The sequence below is a fragment of the Cyprinodon tularosa genome, unplaced genomic scaffold (assembly GCF_016077235.1).
Source record: "Cyprinodon tularosa strain WSP-4 unplaced genomic scaffold, ASM1607723v1 ctg180, whole genome shotgun sequence".
Lineage (NCBI taxonomy): Eukaryota > Metazoa > Chordata > Actinopteri > Cyprinodontiformes > Cyprinodontidae > Cyprinodon > Cyprinodon tularosa.
The window spans coordinates 444,080-470,194 of NW_024038609.1; the positions used below are offsets into that span (position 1 = coordinate 444,080).

Consider the following 26,115-nt stretch of genomic DNA (forward strand, 5'->3'; position numbering starts at 1 on the left):
AGACTAAACACTGAAAAAGAGGCACAACTCATCTATAGAGGCCAGATGTAGCTACTATAGGCAGAGAGGGCATAAAGTTAAAAGTTGAACTAATAAATAATTCAGAATGATAAAATTAAACAGAGAGGAAATATGGCTTTTCTGTCCTCCAGCAGTTTAAACCCATAGCAGCATAACTATAAAGATAGCTCAGGATAACACAAGTCACTATAAGCCTAATTAAAAAACAAAAGTTTTAAGCCTAGTCCTAAAAACAGACAAATATCTATTAGGGATGCACGATATTGGGATTTTGACCGATATCCGATATGCCGATATTTTAAAACTCATGTAGCCGATAACCGATATCGATACCGATGTTAAAGCTGGACAAAAATAAGTAGTCATTGAAAATAGCAGTTTTGTTATCCATTTCTGACACTTTGAAAAATAATAAACTCAAATATATTTTCATAGGCTGATATCAAATTGATTTTTAAAAACGCGGTATCGATCTATTTTACTTTCAAAATCTCAAGAAATTTCATCGTTCTGTTACAAACTCTCGTGATATTTTGCAAATTCTTGTGAGATTTTGTTAGTAAAATAGATCGATACCGCGTCAATATATCAACATATAAAAATATGGCCAAATTTCGTGAATTTTCGGGGGATTTCGTAGCATAACGATGACATATAGCAATATTTTATTAGTAAAAGAGATTGATATGGTGTTTTTAAATGGCAATATATCAGCATATGAAGATATTGGGATATTTTAATGGATCAATATTTTTTCCCTCGTCTTTAGAAGTTTTTAAGTCTGTAAAAAAGAAGCTTTTGAGGAAGAAGAAGAAGTAGTATCTGCTGATCAAATATCGGGTTAAATATCGGTGGGGTTGCCGATGTCCGATTTTCAGTTTTAAGGCCGATACCGATAGGGGGCCGATTATATCGTGCATCCCTAATATCTACATGATTTGCAGAATCTCTTTATCTCTTTTGTTTTCAGTAATCCAGACCCAGGGACACAGGTTCAGGTGTTATGCTGATGAGTAACGAGCTTAGAAACCGTATGGAAGTCTGGGAGGGGTGTGTTCTTAAACAAGCCGTGCTGCTCCTTGTAATACAGGAGAAATCCTGCCAGTGCAAACACTGTGGTGAAAAATCAGCCGCAGCGTTTACAGAATTAAAAAAGGTTGACAGGAAAACCACAAGCAGGCTTAAATCAGAGGCAATCAAGAGTTTCGCTCAGATTGTCTGCTTAGGCATGTTGACAGGGAAAGTTTGGGATTTTAACCACTGAAATGAAATAAACCTGAAACCTTCTCATTGCTCTAAAGGAGAAATTAAGATTTGATCCCGTTTTTAAAGGCAGCAGGTCAATAAAAAAACAACTATTAATCACAGCATTTAAGTACTGAAAGGTCAAAGAGGCCGACTGATAAGCAGGTAACAGATTTGAATTATATTATTATAAGGTTTCTAAATCTCTAACCATAAACCAAAAAAAAAAAAAAAATCCTCAATAGAATCAGGTTTTTTTAGACAATAAATCTTAACTACATTTTCATCCTGCGCAATTCTAGATTTGCTTATTTGTTATTTACTTTTAGAGAAATTTAGCTTCAGATATCTGCCTGTTGATCTGGTGGCAGAACAAATCAGAGCTAAACCCAGTCTGGCAGTTTTTAGCCAATCAGATCGCATCATTAGACCAGGTGACACACCTGTGCGCTGGACAGACCTGAATCTCCTAACAGCTCATTCGTGGCTAAATTAATTAAATTTTTTGCAGGTGAATTTAAAACAAAATTACAAAACTGGATGTTAGTAGGAGTTAAACCGCAAGTTAAAAAAGTTAGATTCTAATTAAAGTGAATTTCTTCCTTTAATTTTTCAGTTTGAAGACGAGGTTATTAAGTAATCATTTCTGAACAAGGCCTTTTAAATGTGCTGGATTTAAAACGGATCAAAAATAATCAGCCGAGTCTTTTCTCTGAGTAGCAGGACAAACAACCACATGTTTGCTTAAACTCAGCAACCCTCACAGCTTAGAACTAAAAGCTAAAGCTGACGTTCACCACACGACTACGGAGGGAACTTTGCTTCGTTATTGTTTTAAGCAAAGAACATGTTTTAGAAATGGGAATTAAAATAATCCAATCCAAATTCCTTTATCAAAAAAGTTTTGAGAGCAACTTTTCAATTTAAATTTTTTAATTATTATTTAATATTTTTATACTTTTTTTAATGTTCTTACATCTTATTCTTTCAAAGTCATATCTTTTATCATTGATTTTTTTTTCCATTTGTTTTTCATATCATTTCTATGTACTAAATCAAACTGAAAAAATGTAACAAAAAGTTTAAAAAAAATGAAATATTGAAAAAATAGAATCTGAGAAGACAGTAAAAGCTGCTCTTAAAACTTTTTTATTGCTAAGTTTCATTTTTGCATCTTTTTAACTTTAATTTACAAAATGTGTTTTTGTTTGAATATCTAATGGAACAGATTTCACTCCATATTGGATAAGCCTGGGAAACCCCACAACAGCTGCAGATTCTCATTACACGCTGAAGAAGATGATCACTAAAGGTCTGAACGAGAAGAAGGTGGAAGGCTGAGAAAAGAGGAAGAACTCCACCAGGGGAAGCTTCCAGAAAGACTGAAGCATGCTGAGAACAAGCTGCAGAAAACGGGTCTCAGCTGTGGAGACGCCAGAGGAGGAACCACTGGGATCCACGTTCAGAGTCTCTGGGACGGGGTCTCCTTCTGACACTCTGCAGCGAACGCAGGTCGGGATCATCGCTTCGTCTTCCAAGCTGATAAACAACTGAAACCTACGTCATTGCTGGTATCTGGAGTTTATTCCTGTATGCAAATTAAAAGCCTGCAAATGTCCAAAACAAACTTCTGACCCAGAATCTTTGATGTTTAACAGCAATGGGAACATTTTCATCCTCTTCTGATCTACAGGAAGAAGAACGTGTCCAGTTTCTGTCCTGTTCTCTGAATGAAGTCCGTTTGTAATGAAGGGAAATGTATGTGGAGTTCAGAGACTTACGCTCCAGTCCACGGTGCTGCTGGGCTGCAGAGAGTCCGTCTGTCCGGACGCGTTGGGCTGAGACGTGCTGTGCGGCAGGCCCGACTTGGCGATGGCTTTCCTGCAAACGTCAGAGAGACACAAAAACCTCTGAGCACATTTATGACGTATTATCATTCTTTTTTATTCTTTTAAGCCATTTCATTTATTTGTTCCTTTTGCCCCCTCATTTATTTGGTTAAAAAAACATTTTATTTAATTTTACGTTTCCCCTATATTCTGATCTTCATCCTTTCATTACCGTAACGCAGACTTAATATGTAAATAGGCAGAAATGAGTGATAACTTATTTTTTTCATTTGCTCATGAGTCTTTTGACTGAATTGGATTTTCTCCTCTTTTACTAGTTGAATTTACACAACTGACTGAGGAGTTTTCCTCCTGGAATAGATCAAAGAAAACATTCAAAAAGCAGAACTTTTAGAAGATTTTTTCAGTGGAAAAGCTTTAAAGTTTTACAGAAAAAGAGAAAAACTGTTTTCTTAATTTTAGATTCTATAAAGTCTTTATGGGGTAAAAGATTGGATCCATTTTTATTTATTTTTTATAGGGATGCACGATATTGGGATTTTGGCCGATATCCGATATGCCGATATTTTAAAACTCGTGTAGCCGATAACCGATATCGATACCGATGTTAAAGCTGGACAAAAATAAGTAGTCATTGAAAATAGCAGTTTTGTTATCCATTTCTGACACTTTGAAAAATGATATACTCAAATATATTTTCATATGCTGATATCAAATTGATTTTTAAAAACGCGGTATCGATCTATTTTACTTTCAAAATCTCGTGAAATTTCATCTTTCTGTTACAAACTCTCGTGATATTTTGCAAATTCTTGTGAGATTTTGTTAGTAAAATAGATCGATACCGCGTCAATATATCAACATATAAAAATATGGCAACATTTCGTGAATTTTCGGGGGATTTCGTAGCATAACGATGACATATAGCAACATTTCATTAGTAAAAGAGATTGATATGGTGTTTTTAAATGGCAATATATCAGCATATGAAGATATTGGGATATTTTAATGTATCAATATTTTTTCCCTCGTCTTTAGAAGTTTTTAAGTCTGTAAAAAAGAAGTTTTTGAGGAAGAGGAAGAAGTAGTATTTTTTTTTTTTTTTAGACTTTAGAAACTCAGAAGCTGATCAAATATCGGGTTAAATATCGGTGGGGTGGCCGATGTCCGATATTCAGTTTTAAGGCCGATACCGATAGGGGGCCGATTATATCGTGCATCCCTAATTTTTATCCTTCGAAATCCCTAATTATTAATCATTTATCTATTGGACAAATGCTTATAGCCCTGTCACACCTTGAAGATTTAACCAGCATATGCCTGACATACAAAAAATCTGACAAAAACGTCAACACTCGGCAAGTACATATGCCGGCGTATGCTCATAGGTGGGCCGTAAGTTATCTGATCATTGACATACATTAAGTGTAAGTAAGTATCTCATAAGCCGTTCTTTCTAGCAGGCCAAGGACCCACAAACTGATGGTGAGATGGAGCAGGGACCCCTAATTATACATATTGTATAAAATTGTCTTATATCAAACTGGTCCTATATTCACTCTATTACAGATGGAGTAATGTAACGAAAGTAATTTCTCCCTGGGATTATTAAAGTATTTCTGATTCCTGGTTGATGGGACAGGTGTTGTGAATGAAACGGTGCCCAGCTTGAAAGAGCTCCTGTGTGTCGCTGAATGTGTGCATTGATGACTGAAAGACATCTTCTGCCTCCATTTATCTGTTTCCTACAGTCTGTTGAATTCATGTTAATGTGGATTTAATGACATTTTAATTAGTGGAAAAAAATTGAAAGGGGGGATATAAAAAGAAATGTCTAATCTACCAAAACGTTCGCGACCCTCATGCAGTACCTTCGTGGACCCCCCCTGAGGGTGGAGCCCCCTATTGAAGACCTCTGGTCTAGCTTATCCTAAACCTGAGTAACTTGTGCATAACTTATGCGTAACTTATCAAAAACTTATATCCAACACATATCAACGTATCTGACTTGTACCAGACGACTGCTCAACGTGTTTCTAACGTACAGCTACTGTTTAATGGTGTATTGGCAGCTTTTTGGTTCACCACCATCAGTTCTCCTCCAGACTGCACCCCCATTATAGGGCGAGGGTGAAGGTGAGTGTGATGGATCCTCCCTGCATTCACGCCCACCACCAACAAACTTCCTAGCAGACATGACACTGAATCTGCTGCGACTGCAAACCTTCTTTCCTTCTTTATTAGTCCTGAATCGATTCAATTTTGAATCATACAGTTCTGAATCGATTAATTTTGATTCGATGTGTTTTTACAATAATGAAAGTGGTTCAAAAGTGTTTTTCAAAATAGTCATGTGTTTTATTTTCTCCTGTCACATTAAACACAAAGTGCAAACTTATAAATCAGACAGTTTAAACTCAAGATGTGAACAAAACTGTCTCAAAATTGCAAACTTTGTTTGTGAAAAGTGAAAAAGTGAAGCCTCACTCGAGCGAGTAGACGTGACACAGCAGACATGCATGAGCTGTATTATCTTCGCTGCATAAACCATATTTGCAGCGTTGCCTGTAACAACTGCAGGGTGTTTGCTGGTCAGCCTCCATTTGTTAATGTCTTCAGTCAACCTATTGGCTTTATTTGCAGCTGTCTGGCTTGAAGTCATCTTGAGAGCATCTTTCCTGCTCATTTGAATGTGAACGTCACGTGGGTCACTATAAAATGAATCGATCTCATTCCCTAGACATCGATTTTGCAAAAACGTAAAGGAATCGATTCAAAATCGATTAAATTGATTTTTTTTACCCAGCCCTATTCTTTATATTTATCCTTTTTTCTTTTGGAGGGTTGTAAACAGCAGCTAGTTTAAAGGCACACTATGCAACATTTATCAGTTAATCAATGTGTTCCATAACGTTTTGGATGATTAAATTAGTCATTTCTAGCCTGGGTGCCATTCCGAACTTAGTCCCGCCCACAAGGTTTGAGGTCGGGAAGTTCGGTCTGGCTCTGCTCCATAGTAGCGCGAGTATTATCGCCCACCCTCTGGCGATCCTATCAAATTGTCAGGGCGGGCTTTATACGATGATGGACAGATGATCAACAGTAACGTAATCAACCACGTGACCAAAGCGCGCTTGGGTGACAACAACAATGGCTGCCGCCGGAGAGTTGAGGTGAGTAGATTCTGCTATTAGGTCTGTTCTAGAAGATATCGACAGCAAATTAATTTTAAAAGAGGAACAGAGAAACGCGATCAAGGCTCATCTTCTTATTCTAGGCGTGAAACTGCACGCTTTGATTTTTGTTGACAACAACTATGCATTGCTTAACATACGTCACGCACTCCGTTGTTCTTATTGGTTGTAGGTCTATCCAATTGAGTGCAGAGGCATTTTTTTTCCTGGTTCTTTCAAAACACGCCCCATAATCACAGCTCTATGGAGCAGCATCAGACTCATATTCTGACTAGAATTGAGTAGGACTACGTCAGGCTAGGACAAGTCAGGTTGAACAAAGGTATTCTCGGCCGCCCTGGTGGTCTGTGGGGGAAATACCGCACTTGCAATTGCAGGAGCACCGACCCGCACCCACAGGCTCAGAAGTCTCGCGAGAGTCGGTCTTGCTTTACGGCGAGAACTGCTACACGCCCCCAGTTAAAAGCATGCTCGTCGCTAGCACAGTGGCGATCTTTGTGCAGTTATCATGGCGGAACCAGCATGAAAACAGCGAAAGCCCATGTCGGAGCAGGCAAGAAAGAGGAAAAGGGCTCGGGACAGAGAGAGGAGTCGTACACGGGTGAACATCGGGCAAGCTTTTTCCGAATGGCGAGAGCTAAAAGAAAAAGAAGGCTGCAAGGCTGACGCGGACCTCGCGTTTCTGCTGATGCGATTGTAAGTAACTTTGGAACGGTTTCTCTCTCTCTGTGTGCATGTTCATACTGTCTGCTAAGCTCAAAACAACCGCGCCTGGCTTGACGGAGAAACCAGGAGAACAGCTGAGCATATTTACGACAGTGCACTTTTACTTTCGCCCTCTGGGGGGAGCCTCGCTGGAAAATCAACACCGGTTGCATAGTATACTTTTAATACCGCGATCAAAGACATCTTTTTTATATTTACGCTGCTGTGCGTTATGCATAAGTCAGGCTGACGTTGGACATAAGTTGGACTTGTTATGAATATTCTATGTGCATGCCCGAAATTAAAAAAATACATAAAAAGTTCAGCGTATGCCAGCCTTTTAGGAGAATCTGTGACGTCGGGCATACGCTGGCTTAATCGGCAAGGTGTGACTGAGGCTTAATAAAACAATTGTTTCAATAAACAATTATTTGTTTTAGCCTCATTTTAAAGCCTGAAGACGTTTGACATGAGAAAAAACATGAATCATATTTGTGTGTAATTTTGTCGACTGAGTGAAAAGATGGTTTCTGTCTTTTACATAAAAAATCGATTTATTTTTTATGTAAATTGTTACTTTGGCAGAAAATGTTTATGGTTTCTAAGCAGGAAATAAAGCTTCCTGCTCATCTGACCAAGACTTTTAAAAATCTGGATTTGGGAATTTGTCCAGCTGCTCTGCAGGTTTCCAGTCTGGCATTTTCAAACACAAACGGACAGCAGCTGGGTTACGTACAGCAGGAAGGCACTCAGATTTTCCAAGTGGGAGTCGTAGCCATGGGGCCCTAAGGGGCTGAGGGGCCCGGGGCCCCTGCAGAAGGCTGGATGGTTGAGGTAGTAGACGGAGCTCTTGCGGTTGGGCAGCTGATGGCCCCTGCCAGGCCAGGGGCTCCCGGCCTTGGAGAAGGTGGAGATCCTCCTCCTCTTGCCCTGGTGGGCGCCACGGTAACAGGCGAAGGGGGAGGAGTCTCCGGCGAACACCTGAGAGGAGTTCCTGCGCAGGCAACGTGGGGCCCGGATCAAGGGCCGCGAAGGAGCCGGCATATCAGGGGACTTCCTCGTCATCTCCAGGGTGGAGGTAGAGAGGGAGGGGGCTTCATCCTCCTCTTCCTCAGACAGCAGGCTGCTTTCTGACTGGCTGCGACTCGAGCAGCTGCTGCTGTCTGATTGGAGGCTGCTGGAGCGGGAAAGCGTCCGTCCGCTGCTGACTCCACCCCTCACCTCCACCTGCTGCTCACCTGCTGGAAGCCCTTCCTCCCCCTCCTCCTCAGCCATCTGGATGAGGCTGGCCAGCAGCATGGACGGCCCCAGCAGGTGGGCGTCAATGGTCCGCAGCTTCCCTACTTTCTTCCGGCTCACGGCGAACCTCGGGTTCATGCTGGCCGTGGTGGTACTGGAGCGTCGGCGGGTGTGCCCCTTTCTTCCATGTTTGGGAATCTCTGACAGGCGGCCCCCCCCTGCGCCTGACAGAACCGGCTGTTGGATAGTGGAGCGGCGGCGCTGCGTCAAGGCCGAGGACGGAAGGCCCACGCTGGACCTGCGCCGGGCCTTACTGGTGGGGACGGCCACACTGGGCCTCCGCTGGCGGCAGGCGGTGGCTTCGGCGTCCACCTGCAGGGCGGCGTCCTTCCTCCTGAAGTGGCGACGGAAAAACATGTCCATGATGGACGGAGAGGCGGGGCGGTGCTCAGAAAGGCCTGGAAAGTTAGGCAGAAGTTACCGCAGCGGATCTCGGTTATAAGGACCCAAACAAGCTACAGAACCGTGCAGAGCTTTCAGACCGGATCAGAACCGGCCCTGAATCTTCAAAGATCAACGGATTTATTGAGTTCCTCAGATTCACTTTCTTCTCTGGTCCGGTTCAAGGTTAACAAACCTTTTTTCCCCCATAAAACACTTAACATGATCCAAAAACTTTTTACACCAAAGACAAACAAACCGAACAACTAAATAGTTTTGAAATGATTATTCTATTCATAAAGGAACAAAAACCCAAATCTATTTTTCTGGTTAAGAAAATGTTTCATAGTGATTGTTTTATAAGTTAAAGACACAGTTTGAGAAAATTTGACAAACGGATTTTATGATCCATCAAATAAAGGCTGCTTTAGTTAGAATAACTGAGGGCCCTTATTCTCAGCCAATGGCTCAACAAGGGGTGGAGCCGTTGCTAGGTAGCAGCTCCTCCGGTATGGGCACCTATACAGAGAACAAAATGGCCGCCGAAGCACCAGAGAAGGTAGCGACACCTCCAGTCAGACGCAGCTAATGGACAGAATCTGGGCTCCAACTGCCTTTAGTTCTGCTAGACGGCTGATGTCTTGGTTCTTCATTCTACAGCAGCTCTAAGTTCTGGTCAACCAGTCACAGAACCTCCTATCAGGACATCAAGAACAAGGAACATTCCCGTTCCTCACAAACGTTCTTAATGGATTCCCAGTGTTGTTCCACTCTTATCCCTTTTCTAGGAGCTGCTAACAGGCTTAGTCTCAGTGGGCTACTTCCATCTTTATCCCTGCACACATGCTTACCATCCTCTTGTTATTGTGAATAAAGATGGATGCCTTTTCTAACAAACAAACAAAGACTAGAACCCAAAATAACAAATGTAGCAGGTCATTAATTACTTAGAAAAACTTTGTATCTTATTCTTCGAGTCAATTCTTTTAGATCAAGGCCCAAATGAAGCGGTTTCTGTAGCCGCTATGGCACAGATTACTTCCCATCTGTTCCTGACTTTTTTTTTACCCTACTTCCTGTTGTTAGAATGGTACTATGTCAGGGATTTCTGGCCCATCAGGGCTGGCTGGTGATTCATTAAGGGCTGGTTATCCTCCAGCAGCAGTGTGTCACAGTGAACGTGTCGCAGATATTTTTGGTTTGTGCCCAATATTGAAGGGTGGTCTGCGCTATGTTATTCCACGCCACAAAGCAAGAGGGCCAATCAGGAACTAGCAGTGGGTCTAGATACGGCAGAGGCGGTGAGGAAGTGGGGGCAAGTTTGTGCAACAATGGAGGGACATGAGGGTGAAAAAGAGCGGTGATCCAGGTGGAAAAAGGGTCCCAGCGTTCCCACGCACCTCGCTCTTCTAGCTGGTCCATCTTTACGAGTCGTTTTCCACAATGGCGGTTATACAAACAAAACGCCGGTGAAGTACCAAACAGGAAATACGCATAGTGTAGAGCGGATGTAGATTTGACCAATCAGAGGCCTCCTGTCTGCGCTCACCTACAATTTTGGGCTTTTCGGCTACGTTCACACTGCAGGACTTAAAGCTCAATTCCAATTTTTTTGTGAAATCCGATCCTTTTGCGTGGTTGTTCACATTTCTAAAAATATTTGACTTATATGTGATCTCCTGTGTGAACTGTAGTGATATAACTCAAGTGTGCCACCTGTGCAGTAGAGGAAGCAATGACGTCACAAGCGAGCGTGTCCTGTATTTACGTCAGTAAACATGGATGGTAGTGCTGACGCACATCTTGCAATCCTTCATTTCTTTCCCAACTTCAGTCAGTGCATTAACAATACAATATTTTCAAAAAGGTTGAAAATAAAAACTGCTCTCCGTATCATCGTCCGCCATGGTTGCTGCTTTTCTTCCCACTTCTGCAAAGCAAGATGCAGAAAAGGGATGTTTGTTGAGTATTAATGACGTTCATGTTGGCTAAATGTGACCTGGCCTTTCAGAAACAGATCGCATTGCAAAAGATCAGATATGTATCCGATTCAGGACCACATATCCAACTGGTCTGGGTCACAGTAGGAAAAAAATCAGATCTGTGTTGCTCAGACTGTGATGAAAAGATCAGATACAGGTCACATGGTGGAAAAAACAAATATCTGATTTGGGCCACTTCAGACTGCTATGTGAACATAGCCTTTGAGGGTTTTGAGAGTTTTATTTTACAAATCATAATTTGAAGACTGTTTTTATTAATTTGGAGTATTTCCATATTAAAATCTGTGTAAATCAATGTAGAAGAATTCCACATTACTGTTAAGGTTCACTGCAGGTTCTGAAACCTCTGCACAGTTCTGTACATCATCAGACTTACTGGACCACCTCTGAGTTGTTCTGCTGGTTTGGGTTTGTGTTTCTGGACAAAATACTGGAAAAGTGTCTCATCTTTGATGAAACCATCAGCAGAAGATCCAAACCCTTAGAAAAGACTAATTGAATGACTGACATCAGGTAGATCAGGTTTTACGGTTTCAGGGCCACAGGGAGGGACAGGTGATCCCCTCGTTCCTTAAATACAGCGAGGAGGTCTTGGGTTTAAATCCCGATACGATGTGGGTTCTCTGGTATTGAGGATTCCTCTCAGATTCCAGAACCATGACTATTAGGTTAACTGATTTGGTCTGGCCGTTAGGAGCATGGCTGTCCCTCCTCATCTGACCTAAAAAAAACCACTGGAGATGGATACAGGAGCCAACATGGCCTCCTTTTGTTCCCTCAGCCCTGCTTAAGGTGATCTGTTAGCCAGACTTCTAGAAAAAAACGTTCTTGCGTCTCATCAGTGGTTCTCTGATTGGTTCTCACCCGTTTGCAATGACTGACATGTCATGGACATAAAGCTGCTGGTTCTCGACACGTCTGGGTAGAACCCTCTTATGCAATTATTCAGGAATAAGATGCAGATTGTTAAGCATGAGATGATTTTCCCCTTTTGCCCCTCTGGGGAGTCGGTTTGATCAGAGAGGAGCAGGGCTGAGAAGCCAGTACAGCTACTGGAACTGCACTAATGGAGAAGTAGAGACGGGCTGAGTGGAGCTGGTGGAAAACAGCGACGCTACAGGAAATCAGCTTTCTGTCAGTTTCTATGAGCTTCAAGTATTTAAACTTTAGAACAACTGGTCTTTTTTAAAGTTTGGAGGCAAATTTAACTTTTTTCTTACTATACAATTAGACAACATAACTATAAAAGCAGATTCTGGGTTCTAGTGGAGGATGCAGACAGTCTGAGGCCTCTGTGTCTCTGCTGTCTGCCGGTGGGAAAACCCCGCGTTAGGCAGCGCTGCCTGATATTAGAGAAACATTGATGACGCTACTGAAGAATGGAGGACCTGCTGTCCAGTACGGCACTAGTCCATCTGGAGCTGCTGGAAGTCGGTGTAGTACTGGGATAAAACAGCTAGGGGACTTTACCAGAGTGTTTCAGGGCGACGAAGAACATCCATGGCACAGAGAGCCATGTTATGGACCAATCTCTTTCCATCTCTATGGAGATCATTAAACAACTAAATATCCCGACATGTTTGCTTTCTAACAGGTTTATCTCAGACTCACATCCTAAAAGACGGAGGACCAGGGGCTTTCTTTCCTCTTCCTCTGCTTCTGGCAAGAAGATCCATGTTTGGGATAAAAAGCTTAAAGTCCTGTTGTGTATTAAAAACATGTCCGGACTTCATCTGCTGATTTTCTCCTGATCCTGTTTGGATCAAACATTATTCCAGTTTCTCTGCATCCTATGAAAGCAGAGGAAGGTCCAACCGCTTCCCACCATTGAATAAAGAGCTCCACGTCTTACAGAACCACCTGATCCCTGCTCACCTGCAGCGAACATGAATTATAAATCTCTGACAGGAAGTGTGGCTTCACTCTGCAGGAGAATCAGCACGATGACAGGAAGCTGTCATCACCGCTGTGACACAAACAAAGACTGTAATTAAAGCCACAACGACCTGCTGCTTTCCAGGCCTCCAACCAAAACAGCTCAGGGATCAGGCTGATCTGCAGTCAGGAGCTCAAACAATCGGACATCAGCCAGCGACCAGCCCTGACCGTCTGCCCTCGGACTGACGGTGCCACTGCTGCAGGCTGGTGGAAAAAATAAAATAAATCAGCTGGTAGTAGATTCAAAAGGGGTCAAGAGGATCAGGAAGAAAAGATACACATTTGACAAAATGAAATAAAAAAAGAAAAAGAAAGAACTGCAGAAAGAGACGGAGAACGTCCACAGGAAGCAGAAGAGCAGCCAAAGAATCCGAAAGAACCAAACCAGAGAGAAGCCAAACAGGCTCCAAAAAATCACAAAGAGATCCATAAAAAAATAATAAGAAACGAAGGTTTAAAATCAGACAAAGGAGAAATTTACAGCAGAAAAGATGGAAAATGATCCAAAACAATTAGAAATCTACTGCGTTTGTCTCAGTCAGGGGCCCCTGTGGGGCTCAGAGGGTCTCCCAGTATGCCCAGTGTTACCAGTGTGTCTGCAGCAGCGGCTGGGATCCTCGATCCCTGCTGTGTTTCTACGACTGACGGCTCCTGGGATTAGCAGGAAGACGTTATGCGAGTGTCTGTGGGCAGACTGATTATCGGCGACTTCAGGGAAGACTATTTATAGACCCTCCTCTTCCTCAGCCACTTTGCAGCCTTTCTGGTGCTCCTTTGACCCCCGACCTCACCTACAAGCATCTGACCTGTCATCGGCCAGCAGGCACACAGAGACACACGATGCCTCCATTGCAAAGGTTTTCAATAGCGTCTTTAAAGTATCATCAAAAAGAAATAAAGAAAATGTGAATTAGGAGCGTTTTTTATTTTCATTGAAAGCAGTCTGGCCATGATAAAAAAAAAAAAAAAAAATTATCAAATGCACATTTTAAATATTCATATTATAAATTCAAATGAGCTGGATAGTTCCTGTTTGTCGGCTTTTTGTTTCCTCTCATTCTACCCAAGACTGGAAGACAGAACGATTCACTACGATGCATCAGGCTCCACCAAAAACGTCCTTCTCCTTCCTCAACTTAGGGAGGAGTTCACTCATGCATCTGATCCCGATGTGTATGTACGTTAGAGCCCAGAGGAGTAGCAGGCCTGTGAAACGGTAGTTTAGATTAATTTGGTGTTGAAGCCGAATGTGACAGCAGCTTCTGCTGCAGCAGCTCTTCGTTTTTGAGCCTAATGATCATGGAAAAGCATCACCTTGGACAAACTGGTGTTGCATGCATGTCAAGAAGCATGAAGTGCATCAACTTGCAGCTGGATCTTTGGAAAGATATCTCCAGCCGGTGTTTATCTCAGTCTTCCTGATATTCCACCATCATTAGAGCGTTTAAACAACAAACCAAACACAAAGAGGTTGGTGCAAAATTCTGAGCACTGCTGACGCTGGAGTTTGCATCATCTCAAAAGAAATGCTTTTATTTGATTTTGTCAAAAAGCTAACAGGCTGAAATGTTGCAGACTTTTGACCTATTTTTCAGAAAAGCCAAAAAGGTGGAGCTGTGGAGCGCTGCCTGTAAACCAAAACAAGATGTGGGACGAGCCATGCCTGTCCTTCAGTCATGTTGTGGAGATTTAGAGGAAACCAGAGTACCCAGAGAGAACCCAGCCATGCTCGGGGAGAACATGTACCGGTAAACATCACGCAGAAAGAGCCCTGGGCTGGGAGTTGAACCCATGACCTTCGCTTCACCTTCACCTGAAAATCATCACCTTGATTAAAAACAAAGTTATTTTCCTTCCTTTGATATTTTTAATTTGAATTATCTCAGATTCCTCTAATGTGTCTGAATGCAGCATCACAAAGATCAATTTAATGATAAATCTTAATGAAACCTGCCACACCTGAAGGTGGCGCTGTTACACAGACCAACATATTTACAGGAGGCAATTACCTCAGTTATTTTTACAGTCATTTAAAGTCAGTCATCATTCTATTAAAGGTCATCACACTGGTAAACGTTTGAGCATTGGCGCCACCTTAAGGAAGTCCAGGCGCTCAGAACATAGAAATAATTAAGAGTAGGCGCCACATCGGCTGCTGGGGCGTATAAAAACGGACGCCATCTTGTCCTGCCAACTTGGCAAACCAACCAGTAGAAGATGCTGAATCTCGTGGTAAGAATGTTACTGCATTTATGTTCATCATTAGCAAACTGAAAATCTGCTGCAGGTGTTCAACCGGCTGTCGAGGCTAACAGATATTTTTCTACATTTCTTAAAGTCGTAGGGAAGGGCTGTTCCAACCTTTGCAGTGCTGCCAACTCCTCAGTAAGGAAAGTAGCTATTGGCTGTGCTAAAAGTCGCTAGAAGTCACTAAATGACGTCATCGCCTAATTTGCATAATCTGCCACAGGAAGTGATGTGAATGTTATTGATGCTGTGGGACAAATAATGTTACAGAAAGACAAAAAGTGAGTAAAAACACTATATAATAGTGTTTTTACTCACTTTACTAAACAATATATAGAGCTACTTTTTTCTGTCCATTAATGTTTATTTTTTTATTTTTTTATTAATATATTTTAATTATTGAGATCAATTTGCGCCGTCAATCCCGGCGCATGCGCGCTTCATTTGCAGTCTGGACGCTGAGGGTAAACATCCTGCGGCTCTGACTGCAGCGCTGAGAGGGACTCCTGCGGGAGAACGGGGTTGAGATGGGGGAGGCGCCCGAAGGCAGCAGCTGCCGCTGGCGGACAAGAGTAGGAACGATACATGCTTTCACGTAAGAGTCTCCAAAAGCCGCCAGTGACACCGTAAAAAGTCGCCAGATTTGTCGCTAGTCGCTTTTTTGAAAAATAGTCGATGGAGGGGTCTGAAAAGTCGCTAAATATAGCGACAAAGTCGCTGAGTTGGCAACACTGAACCTTTGCATTTCCAAATTTTCCCGAGTGGTGCCCGACTTTACACGAGTGAATAGAGTGAATGTGATTGATTATCAAGAGGGCGGATTGCCATGGCGAAAGTTCACAAGCGTTTTGGCTGTGGCCGGTTTGTAGGAAGCATCTTGCTAACCAGTTAGCAACTTAGTGCTAGCAGGTTCCCAATGGGAAATTCCATTGGGACCAAGTAGCACTAAATTGGTGACTTAGAAAGAACGCTGTCAAGGAACGCTATGGACAGAGGAAATGCATGACATGCATGACATGCAAGAGGAGGAGAGTTTAGTGTCGGAGGTCGTGGATGAGTCTCCTCCGTCATCCATTTTTTATTTAGAGGAGGAAAGCAGGGACAAAGTTGTTGTGGAAGAGGACGCCAGGGCGGCAGAAGCTTCGTTTGGTGTAGAAGGCTTCCAGCCGTACATGTTTGAGCCCTTGCCTCGCAACGCTGCCAGTTCTGTTAGCTCTACGCCTGCCGAAGACACAGACGTCCATCCCTGTGAACACTGGGACGCAACTCAATGGGAAAGGAAAGGATTCTTATCTCAACCGTTACGTATTTTAGCTGCGACATATGAATCAAGATGCTATGACCGAAAACATTTGATTGACAGATAACCGATGATACATGACTGGCCGAATTTAGGTGTACAAGCTGAAGTATAACTAACTGGCCTGCATAAGATAAGGGGGGAAAAAACAAAGATTTTAAGACAGGATTTTTTTTAAAATAGACATTTTCTAACTTTTGGGACAATATGGTTTGATAAAGAGTACATTTATATACATGTTTAAGCCAGAATGATTTGACATTTAAATAGGACTTCCCTACGACTTTAAGTTCAGGCTGCTCCATGAATCAACATGAGCAACTTTATTCATGCGGAAATGTTGGATGTTTGACAGAAGTAAGGAACACGATAGACTATTGCTCTCTATATTTGTACGTATGTAGCGTACACATGTATATTTTTCCATTTTAATCATTATTTTACTAACTTCTATTTCACTGCAGTGTATTTGGATTATTGAATGCATGCATATATAAATATCTATAAACAGATATTAACAATCACTATGTAAATATATTACAGATCCCATCAGAATATCCTCACTGTTTCACTCTTGTTCTGATTCAATTTTAACATTGGGTATCAGTTGAATATCAACCAAAAATATGGGATTATGGGATTATATCGACCTGAATCTAAAATCTCAGATTTTTTCCTGCTAATTGACATATTCTGCTTCTGTTTAAAGTTTCTGTTACATAGCGGTTAATATCTAAAGGGTCTGCAGTTCTAGTAGTAGCTGTTGTTAACCATTTTTCTCTTTTTTAGTAATACCACCCGATCAAGCCTGTTCCAACTAACCTGACAACAGCCAGATGCATGTCTCGCTCCGCCTAGCTCCACTCACATACATCTGGGAACCCGCCATAGGAATTGCCTTTACTGAAGGCTGGGCCTTATCAAAACTCCTTGCATATGATTGGATAAGCCACTATTTCAACCACTCACACCGAAGCTAACCCGTGACGCTGTGAGAGGAGGAGCCATTTGGTAGATCAAGCTCTTGCCAAATCCGGTCGGGAGAAGGGCGAAAACATCGTTTCCACCAACAAAAGCCTTCAAAGCCGTTCTCTGATGTTCTTTTGATGAAACAATATCAGATAGATTGGACAACACAGAAGAAATAGCAGCATCAATGCTTACGCTTGCTTCCTCAATGCGAGCCGCCATTGTTGTTGGAATCTCACGGTCACTTCTCCACTCCAGGAAACACCCACCCTGCGTCCTGATTGGACAGACCATAAATTCGGTTGGGGAAATCACTTTCAATGAGCGGGTTCCCAGATGAGTGGAGCTAGGCGGAGCGAGACATGCATCTGGCTGTTGTCAGGTTATGTTCCAACAGGCTACAGTACAAAACAGGTAATAAAAGAATGTAGATATGGTATCGGGTCAATATCTGTATTTTGTGGATCTCAAATGTGCCATATTGGTTTCTTAACGGAAATGAAAAGGTTGTATCAAAACACCTCAAGATGGAGCAAGCGACCTGCCCAAGATGGCGCCGACAACAGCAGCGACAGGAAGTAGCTGACCATGAGACATCTATTATTGATACACGTCTATGGCCATTTCTCAATATGCGTTCTTGAGCGTTCTCGTGTGCTCGTGTACTCGTGACACATCATCAGCCTCAGCTCGAGTACCGTTCCAATTCTCGAGAACGCCAGACCGAGAACGCACCAAATCCCCGGATGTTGTTCTCACCCCGCCCTCTTTATCGAGCATGCATCAGAGCAGACTTGTGCGTTCTTCAGACTGACCGCTTCCCCAGAATGCCCCGCGGCCGCAGCTTGATTCCAGACAGCGCTCACAGTGTTAAGTTAAACATTCCCTTTTCTGCTGCTGTTGTTCTTCAAAAGTACGTTTTGAAATCGTTTGAGGCGATAACATTATACATTGAAGCCTCCCTGTGTGGTTTGTTTACAGAGTTAGTGCGAAATTTAAAAAAAAGTCCGACGTTGAGCGGACCAGAGTGACCAGCAGACCTCCGAGGGTAACCGCAGCCAGGGCTAATGTTACCCCGTCTGTAGTGCACTTCTCTCGGTCTAGTTATGTGTGAACTACCGCTCGTTCTGATGGCGGTTTTTTGCGGTTCGGTAATTTTTTTTAATGTTTTTTAAGCTTTAGAAATTAAAAATATTGTTTTCAAAATGTTTTGTGTAGGGAATAAATAGTTTTGACTGTTAAAGAAATGCTAAACAACGTTGCCTGTGATGACGTCACGAGTACGCTCTGCTCCAATACACATACGTGCTTGCGTGCTCGCGTTCTCGTCAAGTCCGATCTTCCTGCGTTCTCGCCAAAAACGGGCTTGACGAGAACGCGAGTACGTACTCGCGTTCTCGTGAATTAAGAAACGGTCCATGGCTCCGAAGACACACGCAGGTTGCTGCTGTTCTTCTGGACTGGTTGGTGAAATGTTTGCTAAGCTAACAGTTAGCAGGTATGCCACCTACTGGCCAGGAGGAGTTAGACTTGTAGCGAGAAATCTGATCCATTTTTTATATATTGAATCAAAATTAACCCAAAGACGAATGAAGTCACAGACTACAGGAAAAAAAAAAAGGTTCACTACCATCTAACAGTAGTAAAAATATTTATTTCTATTGTATCCAGCTTTATTTTTTTGTAGTTTCCATATCCTGTCAATCATTTTCTTGTTGCACATTTCCATGTTTAACGGTGCGGTAACACTTTTTACTCTCCTGGGATGAATATCTATCCATATCTATAGATGTATGAAAATGTAAGGAAATAAAATCTGCGTCACACGCGCTGACCGTTTCCCCCCCGAGTAGAGCTGGTTTTCATACATTTGCATGTTTCACTGCAGCTCTCTTGTTTCCTGTGTCTGTTAGAAAGCCGTGGCCCTCTGCTTTGCTCAAACCCGTTTTCCAGGTACATGGATGCTTATCTGCAGCAGCATAAAACCAAACAGTTTTATCACAGAGTAAACGCAGCGCCGGACGCTTGTTAATTAGAAACCATTGTTGCCACGGCAGCTGATGAAGCTCCTGGACCATAAAAAGTCGACCCTAGGAAAGGACTTTTCTTCTTAAATAAATGTTAAAACTGAATAAAACTAAGGATTTTATTTGATTTTTATTGCTCATTGTAAAGTTTTGGTTTTCCTTTGATGGACTTTTTTATTTTTGAATTAAAATCAACCAAAAACAATATATTTTTCACTTTTTCATTTTATAACCAATAGTAGGCAGATCATTTAATTTCTTGAAAGCTTTGTACAACAAATTCATCATGAGAAAAACATCAACAACATTTCAGAGAATAGATTTAAAGGTCATATTGTTTCAGATTTTAGGGAGTATTTGCATCCTTCAGTGAAAATAAGAAGCAATGTTGAAGGAGGACAGTCAGAGTTTAAGGTTTTGATCGTATTTAAGTGGTTTTATGGCTGCAAACAGGAGCATCAGAGGAAATCTGAGACTAATCTGAATGAAATACGTCCCGTTAAGCCAGAGATCAATCCGTCAGGAGGCAGAAACACAGACTGAGGTGGTCCAGTAGTTCAACACATCCGACACAACAGCAAACACGACAATAAATGAGAAGCAGCAGATCTTCTCAGCTGAATACAACCTGACAGGAGGCTGAGAGGCGCTCGGTCCTGCACAGACGGAGAGCAGAGAAGCACTGAGAGGCGGCGCCGCACCAACAGAGGCTAAAATAAATCTGTGGGCTGAACACTGCTCTGCTGAGCTGAGCGGCTGATCCCAGACCAGCTTCACCTGCAAATAACCCAAACTGATCCAAATTTAGCTCTCCGGCTGAGGAGACCTGGGCTGAACCAGGACCAGGATGTTGGCAGCTTCAGATCAGCAGCCAGAGCAAACTGGACTGAAAGAGACTTCACAACTTCCCTGTACTGAGCTGAGCAGCTGATGCGGAACCAGTTTCCCTGCTGCTGCTCCAGCTGCCGTGATCCAAACTGAACCGAGAGAAACTTCACCTCAACGTCTCTCTGCACACAACTCAAGTGTAAGGTTGATCTGGAATAAGCTGATCCAGAACCAGCTGATCTGCAGCTAAAGAGCTAAACTTCAAAGCTTTCCTTCAGCGTCACTCTGTGAGGAGAACCGAGCAAAAGATCCAGAACCAGCTGATCTGCAGCTGCTTTTATAAAATCGCTCTTCAGCAGAGTTGAATAGAGCCGCTGGCCGCTCCAACAAGTCCTCATTAACACTTCAAGGCCCTCTGGCTGCTGAATTATGGATCCAATTAGGGAGGGAAACGGCAGGAAGCAAAGCTGCATGTAAATCTGTCCAAACATCGTGGCTGACTCACCGTTCGTCTACCTCAAGACGCATCTCAGGGTTAACAGGAGACTGCAACCTACGGATTCAGATCCAGGTGAAGAAGCTGCAGCTCAGCTCCTCTGATATTGTCAAAGAAAAAGGAATGGGATGTGCAGGATGCTGGGAAAAACTAAACCAGTGAATCAGGAGATTCCACAACCTTGTCCAGACCATGGACCATGACACTCTGGAACTGCTGTGATGGTACTGATCTGTATTAGTGTCCCGATTACAACAGATTATTTCAAGGAGAGATCTCCTCCAGGGACGTACGGACCGGACCGACCGATGGATAATCTCGTCCCAAAGGCAGAAAAGCAGCTCTCCGTCCTGACTGAGACAGCTGGACAACTTAAAAACAAAGACAATATGTACTATATGGCACATTAAAACGTTTGGCAGGACAAATGAGACAAAATAAGAGCAGGAACTCTTCATTAGGTAACAGTCCAGAGTATGAGACTTAATTTTATCCATTTGTTCTTGAGCCTGTTGGAGCCTGAAATAAATCTGGACTCTTTGGTTTGAGTTGTCTGATAGTTTGGTTTATGTTCTGCCCTTTCTGACCTAGAGGATGATGTGGTTGGTGGTCAGAGGGTCTGGTGGCGCCAACCTCCCTCCTGTCAGCCTGCCCCAGGGCAGCGGTGGCTACAATGTAGTTTAGCACCATCAGTGTGTCAATGACAATGTCATTCTCCACTCGTCCCTCAGCATACAACCTCACTATTTCATCACCCCTCAGTTTTCTGCCCTTACACTGCCTGATTTGATCTGCCTGTTCTCCTTGTAGTTTCATGTTTTTAATCATCAACTAATTCACCATCCATAGCCCACCGGGGAGCCCTAAACACTGAGACGGGAAGGGCGTCAACCTGGCAACCCTGTGTTTCAAAGTGCTCACCTCATGGTGGTCGCCATGCCCTCAGGCTCTTACCTTTTAAAATAAACCTTCACATTACACATCATCATCATCATCATCACTTGTCTTATTTCGGGTGATCAGATGTCCAATGTTGGATTATTTTAATGAATTTTATAAAAGCCCTGCCCACTCCACAAAAGAATGCAGGTGCGAGTGCTTTTCTCATAGTTCATACAAACTTACTGTGTCCGAATGTCCGCCCTAACCCCGAAATCCCTCAATCACTATATACACTCACCGGCCACTTTATTAGGTACCCCATGCTAGTAACGGGTTGGACCCCCTTTTGCCTTCAGAACTGCCTCAATTCTTGGTGGCATAGATTCAACAAGGTGCTGGAAGCATTCCTCAGGGAGTTTGGTCCATATTGACATGATGGCATCACACAGTTGCCGCAGATTTGTCGGCTGCACATCCATGATGCGAATCTCCCGTTCCACCACATCCCAAAGATGCTCTATTGGATTGAGATCTGGTGACTGTGGAGGCCATTTGAGTACAGTGAATTCATTGTCATGTTCAAGAAACCAGTCTGAGATGATTCCAGCTTTATGACATGGCGCATTATCCTGCTGAAAGTAGCCATCAGAAGTTGGGTACATTGTGGTCATAAAGGGATGGACATGGTCAGCAACAATACTCAGGTAGGCTGTGGCGTTGCAACGATGCTCAATTGGTACCAAAGGGCCCAAAGAGTGCAAAGAAAATATTCCCCACACCATGACACCACCACCACCAGCCTGAACCGTTGATACAAGGCAGGATGGATCCATGCTTTCATGTTGTAGACGCCAAATTCTGACCCTACCATCCGAATGTCGCAGCAGAAATCGAGACTCATCAGACCAGGCAACGTTTTTCCAATCTTCTATTGTCCAATTTCGATGAGCTTGTGCAAATTGTAGCCTCAGTTTCCTGTTCTTAGCTGAAAGGAGTGGCACCCGGTGTGCTCTTCTGCTGCTGTAGCCCATCTGCCTCAAAGTTCCACGTACTGTGCGTTCAGAGATGCTCTTCTGCCCACCTTGGTTGTAACGGGTGGTTATTTGAATCACTGTTGCCCTTCTATCAGCTCCAACCAGTCTGGCCATTCTCCTCTGACCTCTGGCATCAACAAGGCATTTCCGCCCACAGAACTGCCGCTCACTGGATGTTTTTTCTTTTTCGGACCATTCTCTGTAAACCCTAGAGATGGTTGTGCGTGAAAATCCCAGTAGATCAGCAGTTTCTGAAATACTCAGACCAGCCCTTCTGGCACCAACAATCATGCCCCGTTCAAAGTCACGAAATCACCTTTCTTCCCCATACTGATGCTCGGTTTGAACTGCAGGAGATTGTCTTGACCATGTCTACATGCCTAAATGCACTGAGTTGCCGCCATGTGATTGGCTGCTTAGAAATTAAGTGTTAACGAGCAGTTGGACAGGTGTACTTAATAAAGTGGCCGGTGAGTGTAGAGCGGGGACTATATAGTGGACTCAGTCAATTTACTGTTCGGAAAGATGATCACTCTGCCACGGTCCACTGAGTGGTGCCTGCGCCATCTTTGTCATTAGTCGCTACCCGACAGCGGGCCGCTATGAGAGCAAATCCCATAATGCTTTGCAAGGAGAACTCGGGATAGATCTGCCTCTTTTGAGGCCTTTCTTTTCTTCTCATACACTTCATAGACACTTCTTCTCTTACCATCCACGCCATTTTCAAAGAACCACGGTGAGAAAGGTGAGCTTCAATAACTGTCTGAAACCGTAGTTCACCACAGATACGCCTGAAAGTGTGCATGTGCAGAAAAAGATGGCTAATGGGACAAGCGCATAGGAAAGCCTTACGTAAAAATATCACCAGAATGATTGACAGTTAGGAGGACCACTTATTGAGATGATTTATCCGGAAATAAAAGATTGTCCTCTATACATTTAATTGAACGAGGTACTTTTGCAGATTCTCCTAACCTGTCTACTATCAAAACTAACTTCACAAGACGAATAACAAAAAAATAATTGTCAACAAAATCTCCAGAAACATCTCTTTCTCCAGAGTTTTTTATTGCTCCGTTATAAAACAGCAGAGAAACATCAAAACCGGACATTTGGTCACATAAAGGTTATGATATGCAATGTGAGTTTGTTTTAAAGTAAGAGCATGGGGGGCGTGGCTTAAGTTTACGCCCCCCATGAGCGCCAAAAGTGAGCGCCAAAAGATGAGCGCTGTGAGGTGGTTGGTCTCCAGGCAGCAGCCATCCACTCATGAAGAGACTTAAGGAGCTAATAGGTTTCAGTCGTTGCTGACGGTTAAGGTTTTAAAACCTTACTCATGATCATCCTACGTTCCTGTCTGCTCTTTGGTCCAACACCAACCCAACATGATGGGAAGCGAACATGACATCCGAGTCCTTTCCTCTCATTTGTTCGGTTTAAGCTCAAATAATAAATGAAACATTTTAGCTCAGTGAGCCTGAAAAGACATAAAAATGTCTAGTTTCTGATTTCTGTCTCCCAGCTGGAAATGAAAACAGCTTTTCTATCATTTTCTCCTTAAGGATGGGATTCCAGATGTGCTCCAGCTGCTCTGCTCACTTTAACGCCCTGAACTGATAATGGTGACCTTCAGTTTCTGCTCTCTGACCCCGACGGTGAGGTCTGCTCCCTCTGCAGGCAGCAGGAACTCATTCGGGACTCTCTCCTCGCTGCTACGTTTCAATTAGAGGACAGATTTAAAACCTGGAAGAGGCTTAAAAGATCAGCAACTCCTGCTCCCATTGGATCAACTCCTCCTGCTGCCTGAACAGATTACAGTCAGCTACAGACAGGGAGGCACGACGCTCACACGCCTCCTGCAGAACGGTTCCCTGACAAACATGGGAGGTTCAGCAGCTTTAGCTCTTAAGTATATTTCACACTGTACTCTAAAACTTAGCAGGAAAACCAGGAGAGAAAAACAAAAGTAAAAGCAGCAGTTAGGAGACAAAAGAAGCGGGAAAAACAGCTTCTGTATTTTTATTTTTTTAGAAAGCATCATTTATCCAGCAGGAATGAAACAGGCCTACGTCGTTCCAAAAGAAATAGATCAAGGTTCAGTTTGTGGAAATAAAAAGTGGATGTCTTCTGGTAACTTCCTGGTTGCTGCTTTAATATCTCTTATAACGTAAATGTATATTTTTTTAAATAATTTTTCTTTAATCTGTAAGGATGTGTGACCTTCTGGTTTAAACAAACGTAAAAAAAAAATAAAATAAACTATAATAAATAAAAAACTTTTTTTATATGAACAATCATTCCAAAAAAAAAAAGAAAATTATAAACAATCCACTGGACTTTGTTTCCAAGTTTGAAGACGTTTCACATCCCATCCAGGAAGTAAAGTTCAAAATGTCAGAAATATTGTTGAGTTTCATCCATTTCTGACATTTTGAATTGAAAAAGCTAAAAAAAAAAGCTGGGGAAAAAAAAAGAAAAAAACAAATTGTAAAAGCTTCCTGGATTGGAAGCAAAACCTCTTTAAACTTGAAAGCAAAGTCCAGTGGATTGTTTTTTTATTTTCTTTTTTGGAATGACTATGACCTGGATGAATAAGAACCGTCACCGCCTTCAAAAATCATAATAAAACATAATAAAAATATTTCCCATCATGCTTTTCCTCTCATGTTTCCAAACACCTGTTTTTTGTTTTTTTTTAAGTAGACCAGTTCCTCCTGGTGTTGGACCGCCAGGCCCCCCAACATGATGCTGCCACCACCGTACATTACAGCCAGTGCTGCTGTTGAACATTAAATCTTCCTCCTTTTAACACCTCATTCAATCGACGGCCTTAATAACCTCAGGCGAAAACAGAATCCCTAAGTTTATTTGTTCTTCTGAAAATATTTTCACTCATAGCCGCTTTCATCATTTCTAGTCTAAGTTGTGATTTTAGTCACTCGGTTCTTCCTCAGTTATGAGGAAACCCAACCAGTCCATCAACAGCTCCTCTGTTCTCCCCGAGTCCGAAACAAAAGAAAAACCCCAGCAAACTCCACATTCATTCAACAATATCAGCAATGTTTCCTGGAAAAGTTTCCCTGATGCTTCTGAACACGACATGTTTAAAGCGGCTTTAAAAACATCCGCCAGGCTCAGCTCAGCCAACAGCTTCTCTGAATAAACAAACCGTCAACAGGAAAAGCTGCAGACGTGAGAGGATTCCTCCCAATCAGAAAAAAGCTGCAGAAACTCAACGTATTTCCCTTTAAACAGAATTCAGACATGAAAGAACAGAACCTGCTTCAAATGAAGCAGACAGGAGAACTTTAAGACCTGCTTCTACCCTCCAGGTGAGAATCAATCAGAGCTTCCCAAACATTTCCACCTCTTACATCCCCTAATAAAAGGAGACTATGGAGGATCATAAGCGCCACAGAACAATAAAAATACAACGGAATAATTTGTGCAATGTGTGATTAATTTATTCGAACTGGAAATAAATACTGAATTTATTCAACATATAACTGATTATATGCACCTTAATTTAATATATGAGCTTCATTTCAATAAGCTGGCATCTGATTGGCTGCTTCTCACTGAGAAAGACATGAGAGTCAATTAACTGTAAAATGAGCTGTATGGATGTAAAGTGTATGCAAACTTCACTTCCCATAATGCTGTGCGTTTAGGCGGGGGCTATATAAGGTGAGCTCC

At 42.6% G+C, this 26,115-nt stretch overlaps 1 protein-coding gene across 4 annotated transcripts in view; it reads right to left on the reverse strand.

Moving 5' to 3' along the window:
- dgkzb (diacylglycerol kinase, zeta b) overlaps positions 1–26,115 on the reverse strand; it is a 101,544-nt gene that overhangs the window by 45,173 nt on the left and 30,256 nt on the right. For 2 of the 4 annotated variants that reach the window (XM_038282201.1, XM_038282199.1), the window contains exons 1-3: positions 12,310–13,167; positions 7,752–8,712; positions 3,048–3,147 (exon numbers count right to left, since the gene is read on the reverse strand). In XM_038282201.1, coding sequence (XP_038138129.1) covers positions 3,048–3,147; positions 7,752–8,712; positions 12,310–12,418 — 1,170 coding nt within the window. In that variant the 5' untranslated portion in view covers positions 12,419–13,167. Of the gene's footprint in view, positions 1–3,047; positions 3,148–7,751; positions 8,713–12,309; positions 13,168–26,115 lie in introns of those variants that run through there. The other 2 variants (XM_038282203.1, XM_038282202.1) reach the window with 2 other exon arrangements.